The following is a 21,833-nucleotide window of genomic DNA, read 5'->3' on the forward strand; positions in this document are numbered from 1 at the left end:
AAGTTTGTTGCATGTTGGGAAGTATGCTAAACATTTCGAACAGACACACATATTCACAAATTTCCCTTTTATATATCTTGATGATAATGATTAGATGAATTTACTGTTGCTAGAAGTAATCATGAGTTTGATATTGATAATGGTTACGATCTTCATGATTCTTTTGATGATCAACACGTATGACGATTCTCAGAGCAATTTGACCCGCTTTCTTTATTTCATTATTTCATTCATATTCTGCAACATGGGTAGAAAACATTAATGAGTTGTAGACATTTTTACTGTCCAGAAAGTAAGTGCGCTTGGGCAGGACACATCGCTAAGAAGGTATGATGGTCGAAGATCAAGAATAACGGAAAAACACACCCAAGAGTATTTTCACCTTGGAGATGGAGCGATGAATTCATCTTGTCTGCAGGTGCTGGATAGATTGCGACATCGCAGGACCGTGAGAGTTTGCAGCAACTCAGGGAGACCTCCATCCAGCTGTTATTTGATCGCGACTGCTCGTGGTGGTGATGATGATGATGATGATGGAAATTCTGGTAAAGCTACCGATGATGACAGTGATGGTGATGGTGTTACCCGGCCAGGCTGTGCCGTCAGAAAAAGAAGGCGCAAGGCGAGGTGAATGCAACGAGCATCAGCAACCTGCTGCCCTTCATGGAGTACGAGCTGCACACGCAGCTCATGAACAAGCTGAAGCTGCGCGGCATGAACGCTCTGTTCGGCCTGTGTGTGAGCGTCTCCATCGGGGAGACCATGCTGGTCGGCATTGCCGTAAGTCGATTACCCCTCAATCCTCTTGAATGAACAGTTGTCGTTTTAAATGGGTATTTTACCTTCATCAAATTGATTGGCAGTGGAGCAGGTTCTCAGTGGCTAGCACGCTGCTTTATGAACCCGACGATCCGAGTTCCAGTCCTGGCTAACATCAGCGGTGAGCTATAATCTGAACCTGTCCTGCCTTCACTCTTTACCAACCCACACTGACCAAGGTGGTGAAGTTTTATAAATAAATAAAAACATGACGGATGCCATGGAGAGGCCTTCATCCAGCATTTGATTGACAAAGGGCTGTAAACTATATTTATTTTCGGTACCTTTTTAAAGCACTTCAGCATATATATGGTGTTTACAAAAGCCACGATACGTTATTATGTGAAAGCTTTACTGTATGGTTGTCGAGTTTTCGCCATGTGCCCATCCGACTCGCTGTGTGTGTGCGCGTGCGCGCGTGCAGTCGGCCACGGCTGTGTTTGTGGCAGCGCTGCCGCCTCCTGGTGGCCTCCATGTGGCAGGGAAGAGCCCAGAGCCCGGGCTCGACGGCTACGTGAGTGGCGTGCAGAAGAGGATCAACGAGGTCATCGCCCGAAACAAGGAGCTCTACGAGATCAAAACACCTGTGAGCGACTCCCCGTGCACGTCCCCTCCCACCCGCCGCGCCTGTATGAGAAGTGACGATTGCGTCTATGCATCAGCCTCGTGATTGTCATTTAGCTATTTGTTGTGTCTTATTCCCAAACTTACATAACGATTGTGCTATCGGTGAAGCATCATCACGGTCTGGCTCTCTCTGGTCATAGGTGGAGATGGAGGATCCCCCTGACTGGCCGATGCTGGAGGTTCGAAGGTATCGCGTCTTCCGCTCGCAGTCGGAGAGCTCGGATGAAACGTTGGACCTCGACTTGTCCCATGGCAAGAAGGATGCCTTCGTGCTCGAGGTGATAGCGCCATCCTCACGGCAAACGCCACCAACGCGGTGTTGGCGGACATCCTCTCTGGCTTGCTCGCTCCATTTGCTGCGAGCACTAACACTCGTATCATCCGTCGGCACTCGTCTCTGCAAGTGACGTGTTCTGTCTACTTATCTTAACAGTCAAAATGATGTCTTTAACCCGCGTATATGCCATGTATTCAATATGTTTCTCTTTTTGTTTCTCAATGTATTTCCAAGCTTATATCACTCCATGCTTCTTTGCGCACCGATCGTTTTTTGTTCCATTCTTCAATGCCCATGTTTTTGTTCCATACGTCATAGCAGGCAATATGCAGAGTAGCCCTGATATCAAAAACTAAGACATCCGTGTCATTCATGTCAGTAGCACAGTATTCCCTGGCGTGCCAAATAACTTGCAATTAGCGTTGTTCCATGCCAGCAGGTTTATCTCACGAGCCTCACATTCTTGTGTGTCCCCACGTCCATGTGCCGCAGATCGACGACGCAGATGCGGAAGAGGACATACAGGCACTGCTCACCGACACCCCCACGCCGCTTGGTACAGCTTGCTGGGCGGTGGGAGCATGGCATCTTAAATTGGCAGGGGTGACAATAACATTGCCGTTTTGGGACACGTGTGCATGTTTGAGGTAGAAGAGGTCACCAAGACGGGCTTTTGAGTGACACCAGGAGGTCTGTGATCAAGGCAAAGGCCTAAAGTCAGATCATAGGAACACCAAAAGGGCAGACCATGGATGTCGGATATCCACTCTGAAATTGTTACGGGATCTGGTTGCATAAATTCAATTTACCTTCATGGCTTGTCAGCCTTTAATCCTGAAATAATCCTGAAAATTGTACAGCTATTATCATGGCTCATTGTTTTGTATAATATCAAAATGTTTCCAGTGTTCTATATGATGAATATTTTATCAACTGCCTGTGCTTCAGGTTTTTACATCTGTAATACGGAGACCGTTCCAGGTGTCATTTCTCTCACATCTGACCTGCAGGTGAGTGGTACAGGGATGACGTAGTTGCAAATTATTTTCCATTCATATGCGTGTGTAATTTTGCGTGCACGTGTGACGTGCAAATGCGTGCTCTCGTTTGCTCACATTCCTTTTTATAACAATAAATAAGCATTCATATTTGTTTGTCAGCGCCATCGTCCAGAGGGACGTTAACCAGAGCAGACATCGCCCGAGTGTAGAGGCTCTGCTACCAAGTTAGGCAACGAAAGCAGCCTTTTAACAGTTGGATCAATACTTGCCTGTGTGCTTGTTTTCATACCTCTTCATGTGAGCATGTAAATTCCTGATAATTCACAGCTCTTTGTCAGTCCAATGCTGCTTGATGAAGGCCTCCTCCACTCCGTGTCAGTCATGGGAGTTGTTTGACTATACTTCCACATGCAGGCTCATGCTTGTTGGGGTGCTCAGGATCGGTACAGATATCCCTTGCCACTGATAATAGCCGTGGCCAGGAATTGAACTCGGTTCGCTGGGTTCATAGCACACCACTGCTCTACCCCCAATGCACCACGACTCCACTTCTTTGTGGGAATGTGGCTGTAGGTAACTATGCATACCTGGATTAGTGCCGGCGTATATGCATGCGGTTTGTCTACCGGTACTTGCGTACGTGTGTGCCTGCACACATGAATTCTTCTCTTGCACGCAGATGTTTTCGGCAGTGCGAGTCTACCGCATGCAGGAGGGTGCCATGACCTCTCAGCACCGCAACAAAGCCTTCAACGACATGTGTGAGAGCATGCTCAAGGTGCGCTTGCCACAATCGTCGAATCTTAGTCGCGGGTCAACTAAGGCTTAGATCCAACACGGCTCGGTTAAGGTTTGAGCCACTCAGTTTTCAAAGTTGCATGTGTAGCTCAGCCAAGGCTTGGGTCAGGCTCAGCTCAACCAAAATCTTGAGCAAGGCTGAGACCCTGGTCACAGCCGGCTCTAGTTCGTCATGGTTTTGATCGAGCTCACTTGAGCCAGAGTCTGGCCTTAGCCAAACCCAGGGTACAGTGGGCTTTAGTGCTCTTAGTTCTTAGTGAGCACACCATCCACTTGTGCTTGTAATATGACTTGTCAGTGTAAATGGAAGTGCTTTATGTGAATGATGGCATTGCAGGGTCATTGATGTACACTATTACAGCAAATTGTGCACTCTTTTAGTAATAATAATGACCCACAGAAATATGTTTTGCTGTAATAATACGAATAATAATAATTGACATTTGTAAGGTGCATATCATCCGCAGATCCCAATGCACCCAATCAACCACAAAAGTACATTTTTACTGTTTAAATGAAAGGATTCAGTGATTTTGGATAAGTCGTCCTTTTCTCACGTTGTGGCCCCCTACAGAGCCTTTACTTCAAGCTCAGATCCATGATGCCATGCTGCCTATGCCACGTCAACTTCTCCGTGTCTCTGCCTGAGGACGAGCTCATACAGGTGAGTGACTTGTGCAGGTAGAAAGCTCACTTGGGTGTCTTCCTACAGATGTGAATACTTTTTGCAAGGGCAGCCGGTTACCGTGCGTTTTGACATCTTGCTGGCGCTTTTTTTTCTGCGCGCCCTTCCTCAGGTTACGGTGACGGCACTTGCGGTCTCCTTCCTGCCCGACACACCCAGGCCACTGGAAAGGATGCTTCAGAGAGGTCGGTGCATTCGAGGGTTGGTGGCGCGAGAAGGCCAGAGTGAAGCTGACGGCGTATATATGAAACTGTTACCAACTGCGCAGCGAGCATGGAATAGTTACAAACTGCGTGGTGTGATTTTCATCCAAAAATACCAAGACACGTTCAACCAACCGGTTACGTTTTAATGGAAAATGTCACGATATTGAGATATTTCTTTTAAAAAAACAACATAACATAAATGCCCATTCCAAATGCTGACATTGAGAAACCCCCTTCATTTCAACCGCCACCGCTTTTTCAACACAGCAGCGTGTTCCGGAGTGGCTTCCAGCGTGTGTCATTACGCCAGCGCGCGACGCAGGCTGCCTGTGTCGTGCTAACCGCACAATGGGCTCGTCTATTTTAACCACGTGACCTTGCTTGCTCTACTCCACTCCCGGTCCTCTCGCCTCCGTTGCCCCCTTGCAGGTTTACTCGGGGTGCTCCCCGTACCTCCCACAGGGATAAAATCTCATTCATTAGTTGGCTGAAAACGTCTTGATACAAATGCATCTCTCGTGTTTTGCGGATTGAGGCGGCGTTGTGAGGTGCAGTTTGCATGAATGACGCTATTTCACGATGCTCGTTATGTGGGACTTGGTGATCGTTGTTGTGCTGTTCCCAGTTAAACGCGGTGTAGTTTTAACAAAGGAGGAATGCGATCCGCAGGCTCTTTGGATGCGGACGAACAGCTGCAGTTCTCTATGGATCTCAGCTCGGACGTGCAACGCCTTGTCACCCCATCCAACCCCACAGGTACAACAAACAATACACTACGCTAGCAATCGTTGAGGATTTGTAAAGCTTTCGTTCACTCGGAGAGACTTTTGAGTCGGAGACGTGGGAAACCACAGAGAAGATGGGAATGTGGCCTCAACCAGCGCCAGCAATTGTCCAAGCTCTGTGGTTCTATATTGGGATGCTTGTTCACCATCAATTCGTGTTTATATCTACGTGGGAGAAAGCCGGAGGACCCGCATAAAACGCACGCATGCGGGGAAGTAACACTCAATCCCTGCACACATGGAAATGAATCCACTTGCTTTGCTGCTCTACCCCGGCAAGCCAGGAGATGGCGCCCTTGACATCCACGGACAGCGAGTTTCATGACTTTGAGCCACCAACCCTTGCCTCCAAAGTGCTGGTTTACAGCTGTGCATATTCACCAGCTTCCAGTGATGGATGTTGATCTATCTATGGATTTATCTTTCTTTCTTTCTCCCATCTTGCCCCACTGGTTTCATGAACTTCCAGCAGCAGTCCTCCATCTTTTGGCGAGAATTCTCATCTTCCATCTGTTGCCAATGTTTCCATGTGTTTCCTCTCCATTCTCGTGCCTCCTCCTCTACACTATCGGTCCATCCTTTTTTTTTGTTGCATCATCCTCTCCCTCTTGCCTCCTACTGGTGTCCCTCTTGCTTTTTCTGGATTCCCGTTTGGTTGCATTCTTCTGGAATTGCGATACCATAGCAGTCTGTTTCACATTTAAATATGAAGGATACCTATTTTATTTAACGGATTTACAGAGAAAGCGAGTGGGCATCTTTCATTCGTAACCGGTGTCAGTCCTGATCCATTGCTGAAAATTGCACTTTCTGGCAGGTGCACGGATTTCTATAAGGGTAACCTTTGTTTGATTCTCTTTAACCGACTGCAAGTTTTTGGATTGTTAGCAACCTTGTTCTGAGCTCTCTTGGCTTTTATTTATTTGTTGTAACTAACAGGCAATGGAGAGGAGCGCTGCAATCATCCCACATCTCCCGACAGAGGTGAGGGCAACCTCCCTCCTGTTTCACGCATCACTCTGGCTCCTCACCTCCTAATCTTACGACCTTAACCTTCGCTGCTACCCCCTTGCAACACCACTCGTACCACCACCACCTTTCCTTTCCCTCCTCTCTCTCCTCTCCTAACCATCCAGACTCGAACCTGACCCTGACCAGTGTCCCCAAATGAGAGAGGTCAGCATGATTCTGTCTTTTGTACTATACTGCAAGACCCGTATGAGTTGAGTAATGCCGTATGACGCATCTTCCATCCCATACCGTGCTTACAGGGCCGTCGCAGTGTGTGATGGCACCAGCAAAAGCTATGTTACAGTAATCATTGCAATGCAATATATGAAGTGAACTGCTGTGGTGGACTGGTGAGCGATGTGCTGGATTGATTGAAGAGGCTGCAGGGAAGTGGCAGGGGTATGGTTGTTCACGAGATGGTGAGTTTACCGTTGAACCTATAGTTAGATTCACGTCAATAAATGAAGTCAATTGTCAGTTCGATTGAGTTTATATTTTTCAATACCATTATATAGTAAAACCTCTCGCAATCAGAGTTGAGTAAGCCGAGCTTTTCCATACGAACGGTTAACCAGTCCACTTGATGGGACGCGTGTGCGTCTGCCCGTGTGGTTTCACGGATGTGTACAATGAAGATGTGTGGAGGGGAACTGGTATCCCCCACGTTTCCCCTTCTCTTTATACCCTGGTCGAACGCGACCACGGTTCTGTGTATGGAGAGGAGGTGGTTGGTGGGGATCGAATTGCACTCCCAAGGAAATTGCGCTTTAATCCTCAGTTGCTATTTTGGATCTAAATGACAAGAAAACAAGGATTTTTTTTCTTTTTGTTTTGAGAAAAAGAAAATCCGTAATTATGTAAATTTATTTTCCTTTCTGGTATTTTGTTTTACCATTCATATTTAAGTTTCACGAGTGAATGGATTTGCAGTACTTTCTCGTTAACAGCAAGACGCATCTCACTGTCAAGTTTAATAGGAACAAATCTGCCCGCAAACCATTTAAAAATAACAGATGTTCACGTCTCACATTCACACGGATTAAACCGTTTTCATTCCTGCATTTTTCACAAGTCATTTTGAAGAGCTTACCGATTTTGATAATTGTTTTTTTACCCTTTTATCTGGCAACAAAACTGACACCTTTTTTTACAAGGAGTCATGTTTGCATTGACCACAATACCTGCGGTCGGAATGCAAACAAATAACACAACCCTGATAATGTATGCACTGTCCTTGAAATTGATTGGTCCACACCCGAGACAGCTTTTCTTAGAGCCTAGTCTCACATGGTGTTGGACCAGATGACACCAAAAGGCGCGCACAAAAAAAAGTGTCAGTTTTGTTGCCAGATAAAAGGGTAAAACAACAATTATCATATTTTGCTACTGGCAAAGGAGGTTCCAATGGTCTAACCTATTTTGTTTTAGCGCCTGGATAATACTGCTGGCAATGCTCTTACACCTATTGGCGTTTGAATAATTGGTAAGGTTACTGCCATCATTAGTATCACTCGTTTTTTCTGCTTTATTTTCCTTGCCCTCCCTCCCCCCATCTCTCTGTCTCTTGTCTCCATCCCAGTGGCCTCGCTCGATTACAGTTCCTTTGCAGACCGCTGCAGCAGCTGGATTGAGCTCCTGAAGAGCAAGGCTCAGACTGCTCGCCGTGGATCCATGAGGACAAGTATGCACCGCTTTGCGTGTTGGCGTCCGTGTCTCCCCCTGGCCGGGGCAGTGGATGTTGCTGCCGGCCTAGCTCTCGATAACCCCTTGCCTCTGAAAACTCACCGTCTTTGGTGAATGTTGCATCCCCTGCTCAGTTCCTGGTGATGGAGCCCACCTGCGCACGTCCACCGTCTTCACCCTCCCTCTTATTGGTTCTCCTTGGGTTTTTTTCCTTTCCGCTTGTTCGACTTTGTTTTTATTGCATGTGGTTGGACTTCTGATATATAGAAAAAAACAATCTTCACGTTGTAAGATAGAGACATGTCCCCTCCCCAAATGTCGTATGAACAAATAGCTCCAGAAAATGTCTTCTGGGGTCACTTCAACAGGCCTTTCTTACGCGCGAGACCAATGGTTCCTAACATTTCTTCACCTTTAGACAATTGTCAACCCTCCGCATTTTGGCAGACCAGCATACAATCGGGTAGTCGTAGCTACAACATTTATGCGGAGCGCTCTTCACGGCCTTGTGGAATACCAATGGTCCGCACGCCCCAGGTTGGCAACCACTGCTCTGGAGAGACACTGCTCCTTCATAGTCTGCAAATAGTACACATGTCAGTCAAATGATATAGTGGATTATTGATCATATTTAGGCCGAATTAAGTGGAAAGGTGGGTATAATTATTTACTTTCTTTTCTCTGCAGTAGTTTATATCGCTTGGGCATGAAGTTTACTCTGTTTATCTCATGTGCATGTCTACGTGAGATATGAGGTTACATGTTTCCACGGTGATTCTCCTTAGTAGTCGCTTAGATTCTGTTCTGGCATTGCAGGAATCATTTTACCAACAACACTTCCATTGAATGAAAATTTACATTTGCATGTAAAAGTATAGGTTTTTAGTTTTTAGCCATTTTTCTCGTAATAAAAGAAAACAATCTTTTATTAATAAGTTCATGCTGGGCGTGGTGGTACGTTACTTTAATCCAGCGCGTTTTGAGGCAAGGCTTGGTGGATTATCCAAATTTGTGAGACTTCTAAACCCCCCCCCCCCCCCCGGCTTTGAGATGACATGAAGGTGCAGCAAATCTGGCTGTGACGGTCCCACCTGATGACGGAGACTTGTGTTGCCTCCAAAACGTCGTGATTTTTATTTTATTTTACTTTTATTAATTTTAATGTTTTACCTACGTGACTTTACCGAAAAAACCTAAGAATATGAAGGTGGCAGTTACAGGGAATGAGTGTAAAATAATCTCTGTGAACTTGTTGATATTCATCCATTTTATCCATCCTCTCATACACGTTCGTTTTCTCCAGGTACTCTGGTTTGCACAATCCAAGACCATTTGGAAATAGACCTGTTTATAGAAACATCCCTGAACAAACAATTGACATAAATACAACTTGATCATTACCCTGCAGTACCAATTTTAATAGTCTGACTGTCTTGATGAACACGTGGTTTAATAGCTAAACACCGTTGTGGTGAAACACCCGTGGTAAGCTGTCATGATTTTCAAGTGAGACTTGGAACCTTCACACTATTTTGTGTGCCTGAAACAATCCCCTACTCATCCCTCCTCCCACTCAGACAGAAACCTTCCATCTCGCTGCCCAACAGTATATCACCAAACAATCTCATCCTTCGTCCTGGCATCTCCCTCTGCGTTTTACTCCTCTCCCTGCATACAAAATCTCAAACGTGTGGTGTTAATGCTACTTTATATACAGTGCACGTGCACAATGCTCTTTTCTCCAACCCAGCCTTAATTCTCGGGGAGCAGTCGCCTTCAAAAGCCCAAACATTGTTTTTTTGTTTTCTTTATTTTTTTTCTCTCCCACAGGGCTCGGTGCACACACTGTGGAGTTTGCATGTGCGTGGTGCTTTTGGCATCTTCACACTTACATGTGTGCGTGCGTTTGCGAGCGTGTATTTTTGTTACGTATCTATGTGTACATGTGAAAATGTGCCTGCATACGTGTATGTAAATGTTCTAGTTCATTTTTTTATTTAATCACGTGAGAACTCGATATCAAGACAATCTCATTTGCAACAGTGGCCTGGGCCACGAATCTGCAAACAGATGACAGTAATTGCTATTTGTGGGTAATTTTTTAATTTTGCAAATGTGGACCAATCCGCCAAAAACACATAATGTCCTACTCTTAGAACTAACATCAGAGAATCTTTAACGTCCACGTGCGTGCATGAATGTGTGTGCGAGTTTGTGTGCGTTGTCTGTTAAAGAGTGGTTGCAAGTGTGTTTCTGTGCGCACGTGTTTGAATATATGGGCAGGATGCGATTGCACGCATGCATCTTTTTCCCCCCCTTCTTCTCTCGGTCGTCCTTGCCCTGGCTGCCACCCTGTGCACGTGTGCTCTCTTTAAGGTTGACCTCTACAGCTGTCAACTCCAACACTCGTTCACGCACCTTTTCCTACACTCACCAAGCAGGGTGGCCATGTGTTCCATTACCATTCCACCACCGTAGGCTGGGGCATTACCCATGCTCTGTGGGGTTTTTTCTCTCCATGTTGCTTTTATATACGCTTATATTTTGTTTCATTGTTTTATTATTTGAGTAAGAGAGGCTGCACTTAATTGGGGGCAAGCATTTTGGGGTTTCTTTGCGAGCGGTTGTCTGCACGGTAGGGTGAGCGTTTGTGCTGTTGAACATTTCAGGAGAGCTGTGAACACACCGTTAGACACCAATGGTGGTAGGGTAGTTCTATGTTGGCCCTTTAAACTAGCAGCTGTGAGTGAAGTGTGTGAGGATCATCGCCGAGTGCGTGTTAATTCACAGCTCTGGAGCTGTTTTAACCTTACAAGTGGCTACTTGTTACCCCCATCGGCTGCAATTGATCTTCACTTTAGAGATTGGTATGTTGTGGTTTCGACAGAAAAGTGAGTCGTCATCTTCATTATCTTGCCCGCTTGTGAGGTCGCGAGCTCCCTTCTACCCAGCCATCCCATGCTGTTGACTCCCCTGCTCCTGTCCTCTGTTTACTAGTGACTCCCTCTCTACAACAAATAGATACGCCCACTATTTCTAGGCAGCGCCTTCAGATGCGGCCACATTGTATTGTGTTAAGCAGGTGAGAGCCCATTATGGTTCATTGTTTTAGGAACAAAATCTTTACTCACAATTTAGTTACTGGTCATTGATAACATTGGAGATTTGGCCTATCAAGCTGGCATATGGTAGCGCTTGTCTTTTTGTAACTAATGTCTCAAGATCGTAACTATAGACCGCACACTTTCACAATATTAATGCCTCAAAAAATAAATTCTGGGTTGACTTGATCGGGATTATCTCACCAGGCATATTTAAACTTTGTCAGCAGCAAGTGTGCCGAGTGCTCGTCTCTACGGAGCCACCTAATTGAATGCAAATGGATGCGTAGTCCATGTGCTCACCGAGATCTATTTAGTAAGAATGTTCTTCAATACACCAATGCGAATGAGAAATCCTTAACCCAAGGCAAAAGCCCACGAACTGATGGCGTTTATTGTTAATGGACACAGGAAAAGCGTGCACCACACAGTGCTGATTATCCTAAATGAGGATGAAACTGGTACAACAAAGCAACCGGGGGAAAGATCAAGCTCTGTGGACACGTGTATCAATATATTTCAGATGGGAACAGAATCCTAATTCCACATTTGAGTGTTGCATTCAATTTGAATGCCACTACTCCTCCCATATCCACCAACCAAACCCCCTCAACGATCCAGTTCTTCTGTAAGCCTGCTCCCCTGCACTGTGCCACACCACCTTTGGCCTTGTATTTCCCTTTCATTCCGTTCCCAGTCTTTTCATTTATCAATTCACACAACTATATTCCCGACATGCACTCTTCTCCGCAACTGCTGTCTCCTCCCCCCGACACACCAAATCCTCAATTTGACCCCCCCACCCCCCACTGCTTCCACTTCTTTATGATTAACCCTACAATCCTTACACTCACTCTGTATCCTCCTCGACACCTGCGCTGCCCACTGCCCCCCCCCCCCAACTTCTCGGTGCTCGTTGTCCAACAGCGGCAGGTGGCGAGAGGGTGAGCCCGTACGGCGAGGGGCCGTCGCGCCATCGCTTGGGGTCGCGTGCCCTGGCCCACCCGCTGGTGGAGATGACGCCGCTCTCCTTCCTGCCCGGCTGCCGCATCACCAAGTACCTGGGCATCATCAACGTGTTCTTCATCCGCGAGACGACATCGCTTCGCGAGGTTGGCAGGGGATTTCTAAACCCTGACCCTTTGACTCCTGCTGTTTCCCTCACTCGCTGTAGGCCCTTGCTCGAGATTTGAAACTCGATAAAAAAATTATCTTCTTTAGTTATCTGCTAAATGGCATGTCTTCGGCTCAAACTTCCATTGTTATATCCGATGTTAACCTTCTTCTTAATGTTACTTTATGCCCTCCTTCCTACAAATTGTTAAGCAGCATTTTTACTTTTTCTGCCTCTGAAGGCCTCTTTTCCAACAACTTTCCTTCCAAAACATCCTTTATAAATACCTCACCTCCAAAAATGTGCCAATCCACATCTTTTGCCTTTTCCATGATTGGTTCTACTTAGACTTTGTTTATTTATATTCATAAAAAAGCGCAAAAAATGCTAATTATAATTCAAGCTGCATTTAAGTATGAAACTAAGTTCATAATTAGTTGGTCAAGTCGTAAGGTTAGGTAGGCTTAAAGGTTTAAGGAATACCACATCTCATGGAATTACGTATGTTGACATTTTTGACAGAGGTCTAAATGTCCCATTTGGTGCTGCGTTCAGTAAGGACACGCCGCCCCAGGTGTTCCTGAGATGGAAAGCTGGGGCGGCATGGAATTTGAACCCTGCTATGTCAGGCGACACAATGGCTGTTTAAGTAGCCTCTATGCCTTGAGCATCCAGTGTCATGTATACACATGTGACTGTCTTATCAATAATTAAAAAATAATAATAAGTTTTGCAGCCTTTTGTCAATCCGCTGCTGGATTACGACCTCCCAGTTCGTCTTTTTGGTCAGAGGGGTTTTTGACCGTGGTGAAGGGAGGGGGAGGGGTCAAGGACTGGGTCAGATATCGTGCTCGGATGTCACTTTCGCCACTGACGTGAGCCACGGCTGGGCATCGAAATCGGTTCGCTGGGTTCATAGCACAGTGCGCTCTAACCACTCCGCCACCGCTCCTGTCGAGATTTACTTGCTCACTTGGGACACGTCCCCTGTCACTCTCCGATGTGTAACTGTCACGATTACGCAAACGTCTGTCACTGTGTCTGATGATAACCACCGGTCAGCACTTGCGTCGGTCTCTTTTGTCCATCTCTCTTGGACACGCCGGATAACCCCGGACGGTCCGGACGCAGGAGGGAGGGGCGAGCGGCTTCCTGCACACGTTCATCGCCGAGGTGTTCGCCATGGTGCGCGCGCACGTGGCCTCGCTGGGCGGAAACGCCGTGGTCTCGTACCGCATGCGCGAGTGCGTCTTCTCGGAGAACCCCAACAAGAACCAGGTGCGTGCAGGCGGGGCGACCCCCTCCACCTGCCCACTGTTTGTTCCACCTGGCAGGCTCGTAGAATAAACTGCACCTATACGAGAGGACAATTCTTGCGGAATGGTGGGCAGGTGGTCGGGGGGGGCGGGTTGGTTGGTTGTTAATAAAATAGAGATAAACCTCTACTTATACACACACCAGCCAGTTGTTAGTCTGAGTCAAGGCTACTATGGAGGTTTTTCACAGTCGTGCTGGATGTATGCCTGTGTAGAACTTATTTCGCACCGTAAGTAGCTAACCGTGCTAATTGGAGGTGTGGGGGGAAGGACAACAAACTAAACGCAAAAAGCAGCTCTTAAAGAAATTAGTTTTTAAAAGTGCATAGCTCCAGTGGCTTCCTAATATTGGAAGGAAGAGCGTTCCAGACGGCCGCAGAAGCCTATCTGAAAGCACACGATGCTCTATAGCTGTCTTACGGACGGATTGTATTGTGGTACGCCCTGAAAAGCAATCGATCAATATTTATTTGTTACACAGAATGTCCTGTTTAGACGGTTACCCAGATAGCTTCCAAGGGAGATGGGGGTGGCGCATCGGCACAGAACAAGAACAACTCCATCACAGTGATTAGTACGGAGGAACAGGCAGCAATGTAATAACGTGTCAGAGGTGCAGGGCAAAATAAGTGCTTGAAGAACAAACATCAACATTTTGTTAACAAAAGCGCACGAATGAGGTAATTTTAGGAGAGATGCGGGCCAGACAAAGCACACACGATCGAGCGAATAAAACAAAACAACATTATGCAGCAGAGAGCGGTCGTGTGGCTTCATGTTTTGTTTCGGCGTACAAAAAGTTTTTTGTTGTCATCCTCAACAATTGCTCCGAGAAATACCTTTTACATGAAGTGCGTGCGAGTGTCATGTGTCTCCGTGCCACCTGCCTCGTGAGCGGAACGTGCCTGAGTGGCGTGAGGCTGTTTGTCAGCTTGCCGCCCGTCTCCTCATCCTCCTCATCCTCCTCATCCTCCTCATCCTCGCAGGCCCAGTGTCTGATTAACGTGAGCGGCGACGCCGTGCACGTGATTCGGGATACGGAAGCGGTGCCCGAGCCCGTGACGCCGTGGCTGTTCAGCCAGTCCGAGGCCTCCCAACAGCAGCAGCAGCAACAACAAGCTGGTGACACGGAGACCTAACACGGACGAGCACACCCACACATTTTGTCTAACGTGCCCTGTTGAGCCCAATCGACTGGTTGGGACAAGTGATACCAGCAAGCACCTATGTAATCCAGATTAGCACATGTTTGTGGTGGGATGGTGTGACCAAAACCATGATCGTGTGGCTATTTGTGACATACACGGATGTTGGTCATGAATGCACATGCAATCAGATGTACGTACGTGTACATCGGGACGAAGGCTTTTAAATTAGAACATTGAGGACTGTACGGCACATGAGATGGTGGGGTAAATCCCATGCACGCCTGGGGATTTATCTCAAACACAGTACTTAATGTTCATGGTAGTAATTTCTTTCAATCTGAATTGACATAGGGGAGACCCATGCATTAACAGGAATCAAGCCGGCTTTACTGGATTTATAACGCGCAGTGCTAACCGTAACATATTCACTCACGGCTAAGAGGCGATTGTTAACATTTGTGCACACGAACAAAGCGTACACATATACTAGGTGCTCAGGCATAGCCACTATTACTATACTGCAGACAAACAGCGAGATATCCGAATTAATAGATGTGCATGAAAAAAATGAAACTAACAGCTAATCGAGCATTCCGCTTCAGCTCGGTTGTAGTTGTAAATATTTGATTACTGGATAATCGTGAGATATACAAGAATACAATATTCAGCGGGTGTTATTTTTATGGTTTATAGCAATTTTTATTATTGTTTGGAATCATTGTACACTCACTTTGCTTGCACGTCAAGGTGGCTTCCTCATGAGATGAATCTGTATTGGATGAGTTGGGTTTAACATTAATCCCGCGGCACGTTCTCACACACCCATTATCAATTTAAAAATCGCGACGCAGGACAGCTTCGTTCAGTTTTAAAGTGTCCCCACTTATGTATGCCATCATCATCATGTGCGAATATACCAACTTTTAACCTGGATAAATAGCTAAGGCGAGTGATGACGGTGCGCACCAATTTGCAGTGGTTGACAGCAGCCCGTGGTGGAGCCGTGCTGCCAGCTCCCTGCATGCCCAGCCTCATGCACGCCCAGCCTCCTCTTGTCTCCCCAGTGCCTGTGTTGACCCCGACGCAAGTAATCGTTATGCGTTTGGTGACTTTTACAAGGCAGAAAAGGAAAACGGCAGAAGCATGCGTCTCTCCATTGCCTCGCTCGCCACAGCCACAAAAACGGCTCCGCCTTCATGTTGTTGCCGCCGAGTGTGGATTTTTCATTCGTTTGATAGTCAATATATGCAAAGTGTCTTGAAATAAATGTAACGCAAACAGCCGATTGTTTTTGTCGCTGGGACCGTCAATCTTGACCGCTCACCAACGTGTTTTTTGGGGGTTTTTTTCCCCGTGTGTTGTGCGGCGTGATGTCCGACGTTTTTTCTCCACATGCTGGGAGCGTCTTCAGAAACGGAAATGCAGAACTTGGCTGAACAACACGTGGCACAGCCCGAAAGCACACTGGAGAGTTCAACGGCACAGCCGTGAAAACCCACGCAGTGGCATCAGACATTTGTGTGATCCTGTTTAAAGACAAGTGACAGGAGGATAGGGTGTTGAAACCATCATGTCAATGGTACTTGATTTCTTCTTTTTTTTGCTCCAAGGGCATTATGAGCCCACCAAACTACTTGGATGCCTTATTTTGTCAGCTGTGTGGTGGTGATGGCGCGCCAGTGTGTAATTACAGTCACTTGAATTAGGGATGGGTGGATCGTGTCCGTATGTACAGTAAAACCTTGGATTGCGAGTAACTTGGTCTGCGAGTGTTTTGCAAGACGAGCAAAAATTTAAAATAAATATTAATTTGATAAACGAGCGAGGTCTTGCAATACGAGTAGTACGTGTATACGCTTTGTCTGCCGAGCGTCACGTGATCACAACTGATATACGAGTACTTTGATATACAAGTGCTTTGGATTACAAACACGTTTCCGGAACGAATTATGCTCGGCAAGCCAAGGCTTTACTGTACGTTGAACTTCTCTAGCACCGTACATGGCCAACTGTGTTAATCGGAGGTGCGGATCATGCCACCCACCTGCGGGACAATGTGGTGGAGCCCGTAGAATGCCACAAAACAATTCGTTATCCTGTCTGTGCAATAGAATTTGAGTGCGGCACCTACGTGTGGGGGTTTCCCCTGGTCACCCCAGCTTACTCCCGTCCGCCAAAAAAATACCCAAAAAGCTATTGACTTAACATTCCAGAGTTGAGTCCTCCAACAACCTCATCGGCCACGTTTTTGTCCGAGTAATAGCACATGACATTGCATCAAGGCACTTGTTGCTATCCAAAGAGTGGTGCATTGATGTTAATTGCAGTAAAATTTGATTAAATTTAATTGATGTAAAATCGTGAGTTTTTTTCAGTACCCTTTTACCGAAACGTCATGAGGACTGGATTTACTCGGAAATGTTCCAAATGCAACCTCCCATTCTGCTCTGTAATTGCCAAATCAAACGGTCTTTCTACCCAAACAAGCATTGGGGTAGCACTCATCTATCAGCATGGGTGGCCATGAGCCATTTATACAAATTCCATATTCCTATGGCTAAATAACCTATACCTATAGGACAACCACTGTTTTCTTCACATACAGTGGTACCTTATCAATCCTAGAGGGATGATGATATGAGTTGACCCCATGCTCCCTAGATGGCTGATTTAATTTCACATCATTGCTTATGCCCATGTCAATAAGCCACATGATGACAGATTTATAAATGTATCAAAATCAATGACATTACCCGTAGTTGCTGGGCCTAGGTTAGATTATAAAAAAAAAACAGTCGGAAACACCCCAGTGTGATCTACTCCATTTCCGTCAAACCTTTCTTTGCCGGTGCACATCATTCATGAGCCACCTCTTCAGAAAAAACAGATTGAGATCCTGATTTGCATTGATTTGGAAATACTTAGAGCACAGCTGGTTTTACCTAATGTAACATGTAGGTGTAAACGGAGTTATTGAGGCTCCCAAACAAAAATAAAGATGTTATACAGTCATGTGTGTATTGATCAGAGATTAATTACACGCTGAATATTTTCTGAAGTCTGCGTGAGCCACGGTGACTAGTAGCAACAGCCATATTGAGAGGTATACTTGGATGTGGAGTGCCGGGTGTGGAAATATTTTCTGGGTCACAGACCTGGACAGACCCGGCTGACATTAATCCACAGTATTTATACTAATTTTCTGTCGGGTGAACTCTATATTTTTGGGTGCAAAGTCAAATTTCTCAATTCCTGATGTAAGTGGGTTTAGCTGGAATGTTTGCATCCCACAGAACACAGGTACTTTGTTGTAAATAGCACAAAAACAATTTAAATGCAGTTCTACGAAGCAATGCAAAAACAGACTTGAGCTGCAGACAAATGCATTTATTTTATTTTTTTTGGCAGAGGTTTTTATGACTTAGCACTCCACGTTGCTTTTGAGTTGTGTTTCATGTCCAATATGCAATCTATGCATGTGTAGTGAAATAAATGTAACCCAAACGACTCATGTATTTTTTTCGGTAGTATAGTCAATAGCTGAGACCACCATACTCGGTATGCTTTCAGCTTGTATTGTGTTTTGTTCGGCATGATGTCTAATGTTTTGCTCCACGTGCTGGGAGCTTCCTCCGTTCCTGAAGTTCATCAAGAGGCTTCCTATCACGTGGGTGAAACATCGAACCTCATGCCGAACAACACGCGATAAACCCGATACAGCACACCCTCAAAAATTAACACTGTACTGTGTATAGGATTATTTGTTAAGGGCTGAATTTTGTTTTATTATCTTGCATATGCTTCCGGTGGTGGGCGGCCTGGTGGTGAGCACACTCATCAATGTGTTGTTAGTTTGCATAGAGCAAATGTGCAGACTACTCGTGCTATAGGGAGCTGGTGCATCAAGAATGTCCATGACGTACTTAGCTGCGATTGCCACTGAAATTATTGGTTCTGTTATGAACGAGTGATCTCGCAGTGAAGATTCCAACGATGACCCCCCATGTTATGCGGTAAAGACCAACACTGACACATGGAATATTTTTAAGTTAGGCCTATCCGTCTACAGTCTGCACATTAACTCTTGACAAACCATGATAATCTGTGCCACAACCTGAACTAACATTTTTCTTCATCCAAAATCATTAAATATCCCTAACCCTGAACCCAATTGCTAATAAGAGACTTAATTCTAGTTTTTGTTCTAACACTAATTCTAGACCAAACCCTGATTCTAGTACGACCCACGATCCATACTTTAACCCTAGGTTCTACCCCAATCTAATTTGTTTTTATTTTATCCCTACAAGATGATCCTTTTGGTGTGTTAACCTGATTTATTGGCAACAATCCCTCGTGTGAATCCGTGCCCATGTTAAGAAGTGGATAGTTGTTAAATGTTTTGTTCCTGTCACTTTTCAAACTGAATCACACCGTTGTTCACCATCGTATATTTTTGTTTCCAATCGGTACGAAACTGCACAATTGCCAACTTGCATTTTGTTAAGTAAATGTATTTTTGATATTTAAAAAATATTAATTCGTAGTTGGTACTTGTGAGACGGGGTAGCGTCGTATCGGTAACCACCATCGTGACTGCTGTGTATATTAGTATTGTAAAGAATTTAAAAGGAAAAGAAATCAGAATTTCACACTCATTTCAACTCCTGGCATGAATGAATGAGATTCTCTGGCGCTTTTGAACCCAACGACAATGTATTAGTCTATTGTGCGATGCACCAAATACATCAATGTAGCACAGGTTCTGCTAGAAGATGCACATTAAGTAAATCTGTCGTATAATTTCAACATGAGCGTGGATACCTATTTAAGCTGCAAAGATGTCCTCTAGGTTATAAAGGTGCGGTAATATTGTTTGTGGATCTTCTGAGTATCGTTTTTTTACGAGAATTTTTTCCTTCACATTTTAAGCGACGTTACGAGCTTCAGATGGCAATTTTCGCAAACTTTTGGGATTCCATGCTTTTAAAATGCAATTTTATACGTGGAAACCTTCAAACCCTTGCTCAACGACCCATAATATGCAATATTTTTACGTCTCAACACGTTTCTTGACTGCCTTTTGGTTGTATTTTGAATGTATACACAAAATGTGTTGTTCACCATTAACGTCTCGTCAAATTACACACTGGTGTAAATAAATAAATACGCCTATCAGACATCATAGGAAAAGCTCATTAAACCAGGTGGCACTTACATTGCCTCGGTATGGCTTGCAACATAAAAGATTAAAAGTGACGCTTATAAAGGCTGGAAGTTGAAACATCTCATTGCCCTGAATTGTGTGAAGTGTCGATGTTTGTACGGATTTATTGTGCTGTGGTTTTTTAAATCTGTTATCTGTCTGCTGACATGGCCGTCTTCTCTGGACATCAATGCTGGTATTAATGCCGTTTTAATGCTAATACAATGCATGTCTGAAACAAACAAACACATCTGTTCAACAACAAGTTACTTAAGCAAATGTAAACTCAGTGTCACCATCTCCCTTGAACATCCATGTACATTTGTGGTTCGCAGCCAGTGGATACAATTCCAAGTACAAAATGGAACCCATTACCTTCTTAACCAGCGGTTACTTCCTGGCATCAAGTGGCATGTACTTGCCAGGTCAAGTTGACCTCTTTAACCCTCGGGAGATTAGACGTGTAATGATAATTTCAACAGTTCAAAACCAGTTGGCCTTGCTCAAGAACTAAATAGTTTCAAGCAGAGATATCAAAACTATAACACTGGTCACAAGGAAATGCTAGATGCAAAACCAAAACGGACTTGAGGTCACAAAGGACCCACGTGTAAAGTAATTCCAAAGCAAATCACGGAAATCTTGCAGAGGAGCAAGTCTCCATTGTTGACTTAAGAATATGATCTCCATTGTTGTTTATCCCTGGCTATATTATTTTATATTTATATAGAGCGCCTTGGTTCACTATGTTGTCAACGGTAAAACTAAAATGTTGCATTGAGTGGAAAATTGTACGTACATGGCTTCGTCTGTTTTGCATTGACCGCTGAGTGTGTTCACAGTTGGCCAGGCATGGTAAACTGGGCTGGTGGGTATTGGTGGTAGAGTGATCCATGTGAAGTGTGGAGTTGTGAACGTATTGCCAGGGCTGATAGTCAAGTGTTATCTTGTGGGCGGGGCGTTCTGTTTTCTAAATAGCTTTGCTGCATTCGCCACTTGAGTCCCAAATACGCCATGCAATAGTGCTCGCAAAAAAAAGCTTCCATCTGTCAGCATATCATTGCACATTTGTTTTTTGGCGCAGAGAGCAGCACGTCACACACTTCCGCTCATCGGTGTTGGTGATCCTGCTTGTGGCTGTTAAAATAATATCTGTGGCGGCATTTCTGTTAATCAGAGTGCAGTGTCTGCTGTAACGTGGACACTAAACGTATATGTGAAACTCAATAGGTAATTGCTTTTTTGTATGACAGTGTTGGCCATCATGTATCACACGAAGCGTCAATATTCAACGTAGCAGAGTAATGGAAATTGATTGTTGATTGTGTAATTATGGTACAAATTTCAGATGATTGTGGTCTCCACCTACAGCAGAAGTGCAACACAATTGCTTGGTGTTTGAAATCTAGCTGGATTACCAGATACAGAGAAAAATATAGCTGAATACAATCTGTACATTTAAATGTAAAACTTCATGTTTGACATAATTGCACAATGCCTTGCATGAAAGGCAGCGGCGGTCAAAATGTTTAGTGAACTAGATATTAAAAGTATTTCCATTTGCATCTTTACGTACGTACATTTACAATTCGCAGTGATTGTAATAGCGATGCAATGAATGTGTAATATAATAAATAACATTTGTAGCCATTTAGTGAATTGCCAATTTGCCACTAACATTGGTGTGTCCATTCTCAAGAGTGATCAAGTTTGAAGAGCTTGCATCGGATTAGATGACGTACATCATGCATAGGTCAAAGCTTGTGTAAAAAAATGTATTTCTAAGTTGAACGCAGTTTTCATCGTAAACTTTATATTGTCAACTCTAGAAATAAGCAGAGCTGTCGGACTGATTTTTTTGTATTCTGTAAATATGTTTCGATGTATGTGTATATATGCGCTAAGAAAAGAACAACCATTAGGGTCTTCCGAATTCAATTGGGGCTTTACAAATGTTTGACCATCTCTCCTTAGTGTTGATTAATAACCTTGATTTTCTTCACGTTTTTCACATTTTGATGCAAAGCTACAGATCGTAAATAAAAAAACATTTTAA

At 44.8% G+C, this 21,833-nt stretch overlaps 1 protein-coding gene across 6 annotated transcripts in view; it reads left to right on the forward strand.

The window, feature by feature from the left end:
• Positions 1-21,833, forward strand: part of C2CD5 (C2 calcium dependent domain containing 5) — a 58,789-nt gene extending 36,956 nt beyond the window's left edge. For 2 of the 6 annotated variants that reach the window (XM_061559906.1, XM_061559905.1), the window contains exons 14-28: positions 594-780; positions 1,244-1,405; positions 1,587-1,724; positions 2,216-2,279; positions 2,672-2,733; positions 3,404-3,502; positions 4,097-4,186; positions 4,320-4,392; positions 5,083-5,169; positions 6,138-6,182; positions 7,789-7,890; positions 11,921-12,105; positions 13,239-13,385; positions 14,410-14,545; positions 15,983-21,833. In XM_061559906.1, the coding sequence (XP_061415890.1) occupies positions 594-780; positions 1,244-1,405; positions 1,587-1,724; positions 2,216-2,279; positions 2,672-2,733; positions 3,404-3,502; positions 4,097-4,186; positions 4,320-4,392; positions 5,083-5,169; positions 6,138-6,182; positions 7,789-7,890; positions 11,921-12,105; positions 13,239-13,385; positions 14,410-14,545; positions 15,983-16,062 (1,657 nt within the window). In that variant the 3' untranslated portion in view covers positions 16,063-21,833. Of the gene's footprint in view, positions 1-593; positions 781-1,243; positions 1,406-1,586; positions 1,725-2,215; positions 2,280-2,671; positions 2,734-3,403; positions 3,503-4,096; positions 4,187-4,319; positions 4,393-5,082; positions 5,170-6,137; positions 6,183-7,788; positions 7,891-11,920; positions 12,106-13,238; positions 13,386-14,409 lie in introns of all 6 variants that reach the window. The other 4 variants (XM_061559908.1, XM_061559909.1, XM_061559907.1 and 1 more) reach the window with 4 other exon arrangements.

Source organism: Lethenteron reissneri, chromosome 26 (genome assembly GCF_015708825.2).
Source record: "Lethenteron reissneri isolate LAM-NWPU_2019-01 chromosome 26, ASM1570882v1, whole genome shotgun sequence".
In the NCBI taxonomy this organism is placed as follows: Eukaryota; Metazoa; Chordata; class Hyperoartia; order Petromyzontiformes; family Petromyzontidae; genus Lethenteron; species Lethenteron reissneri.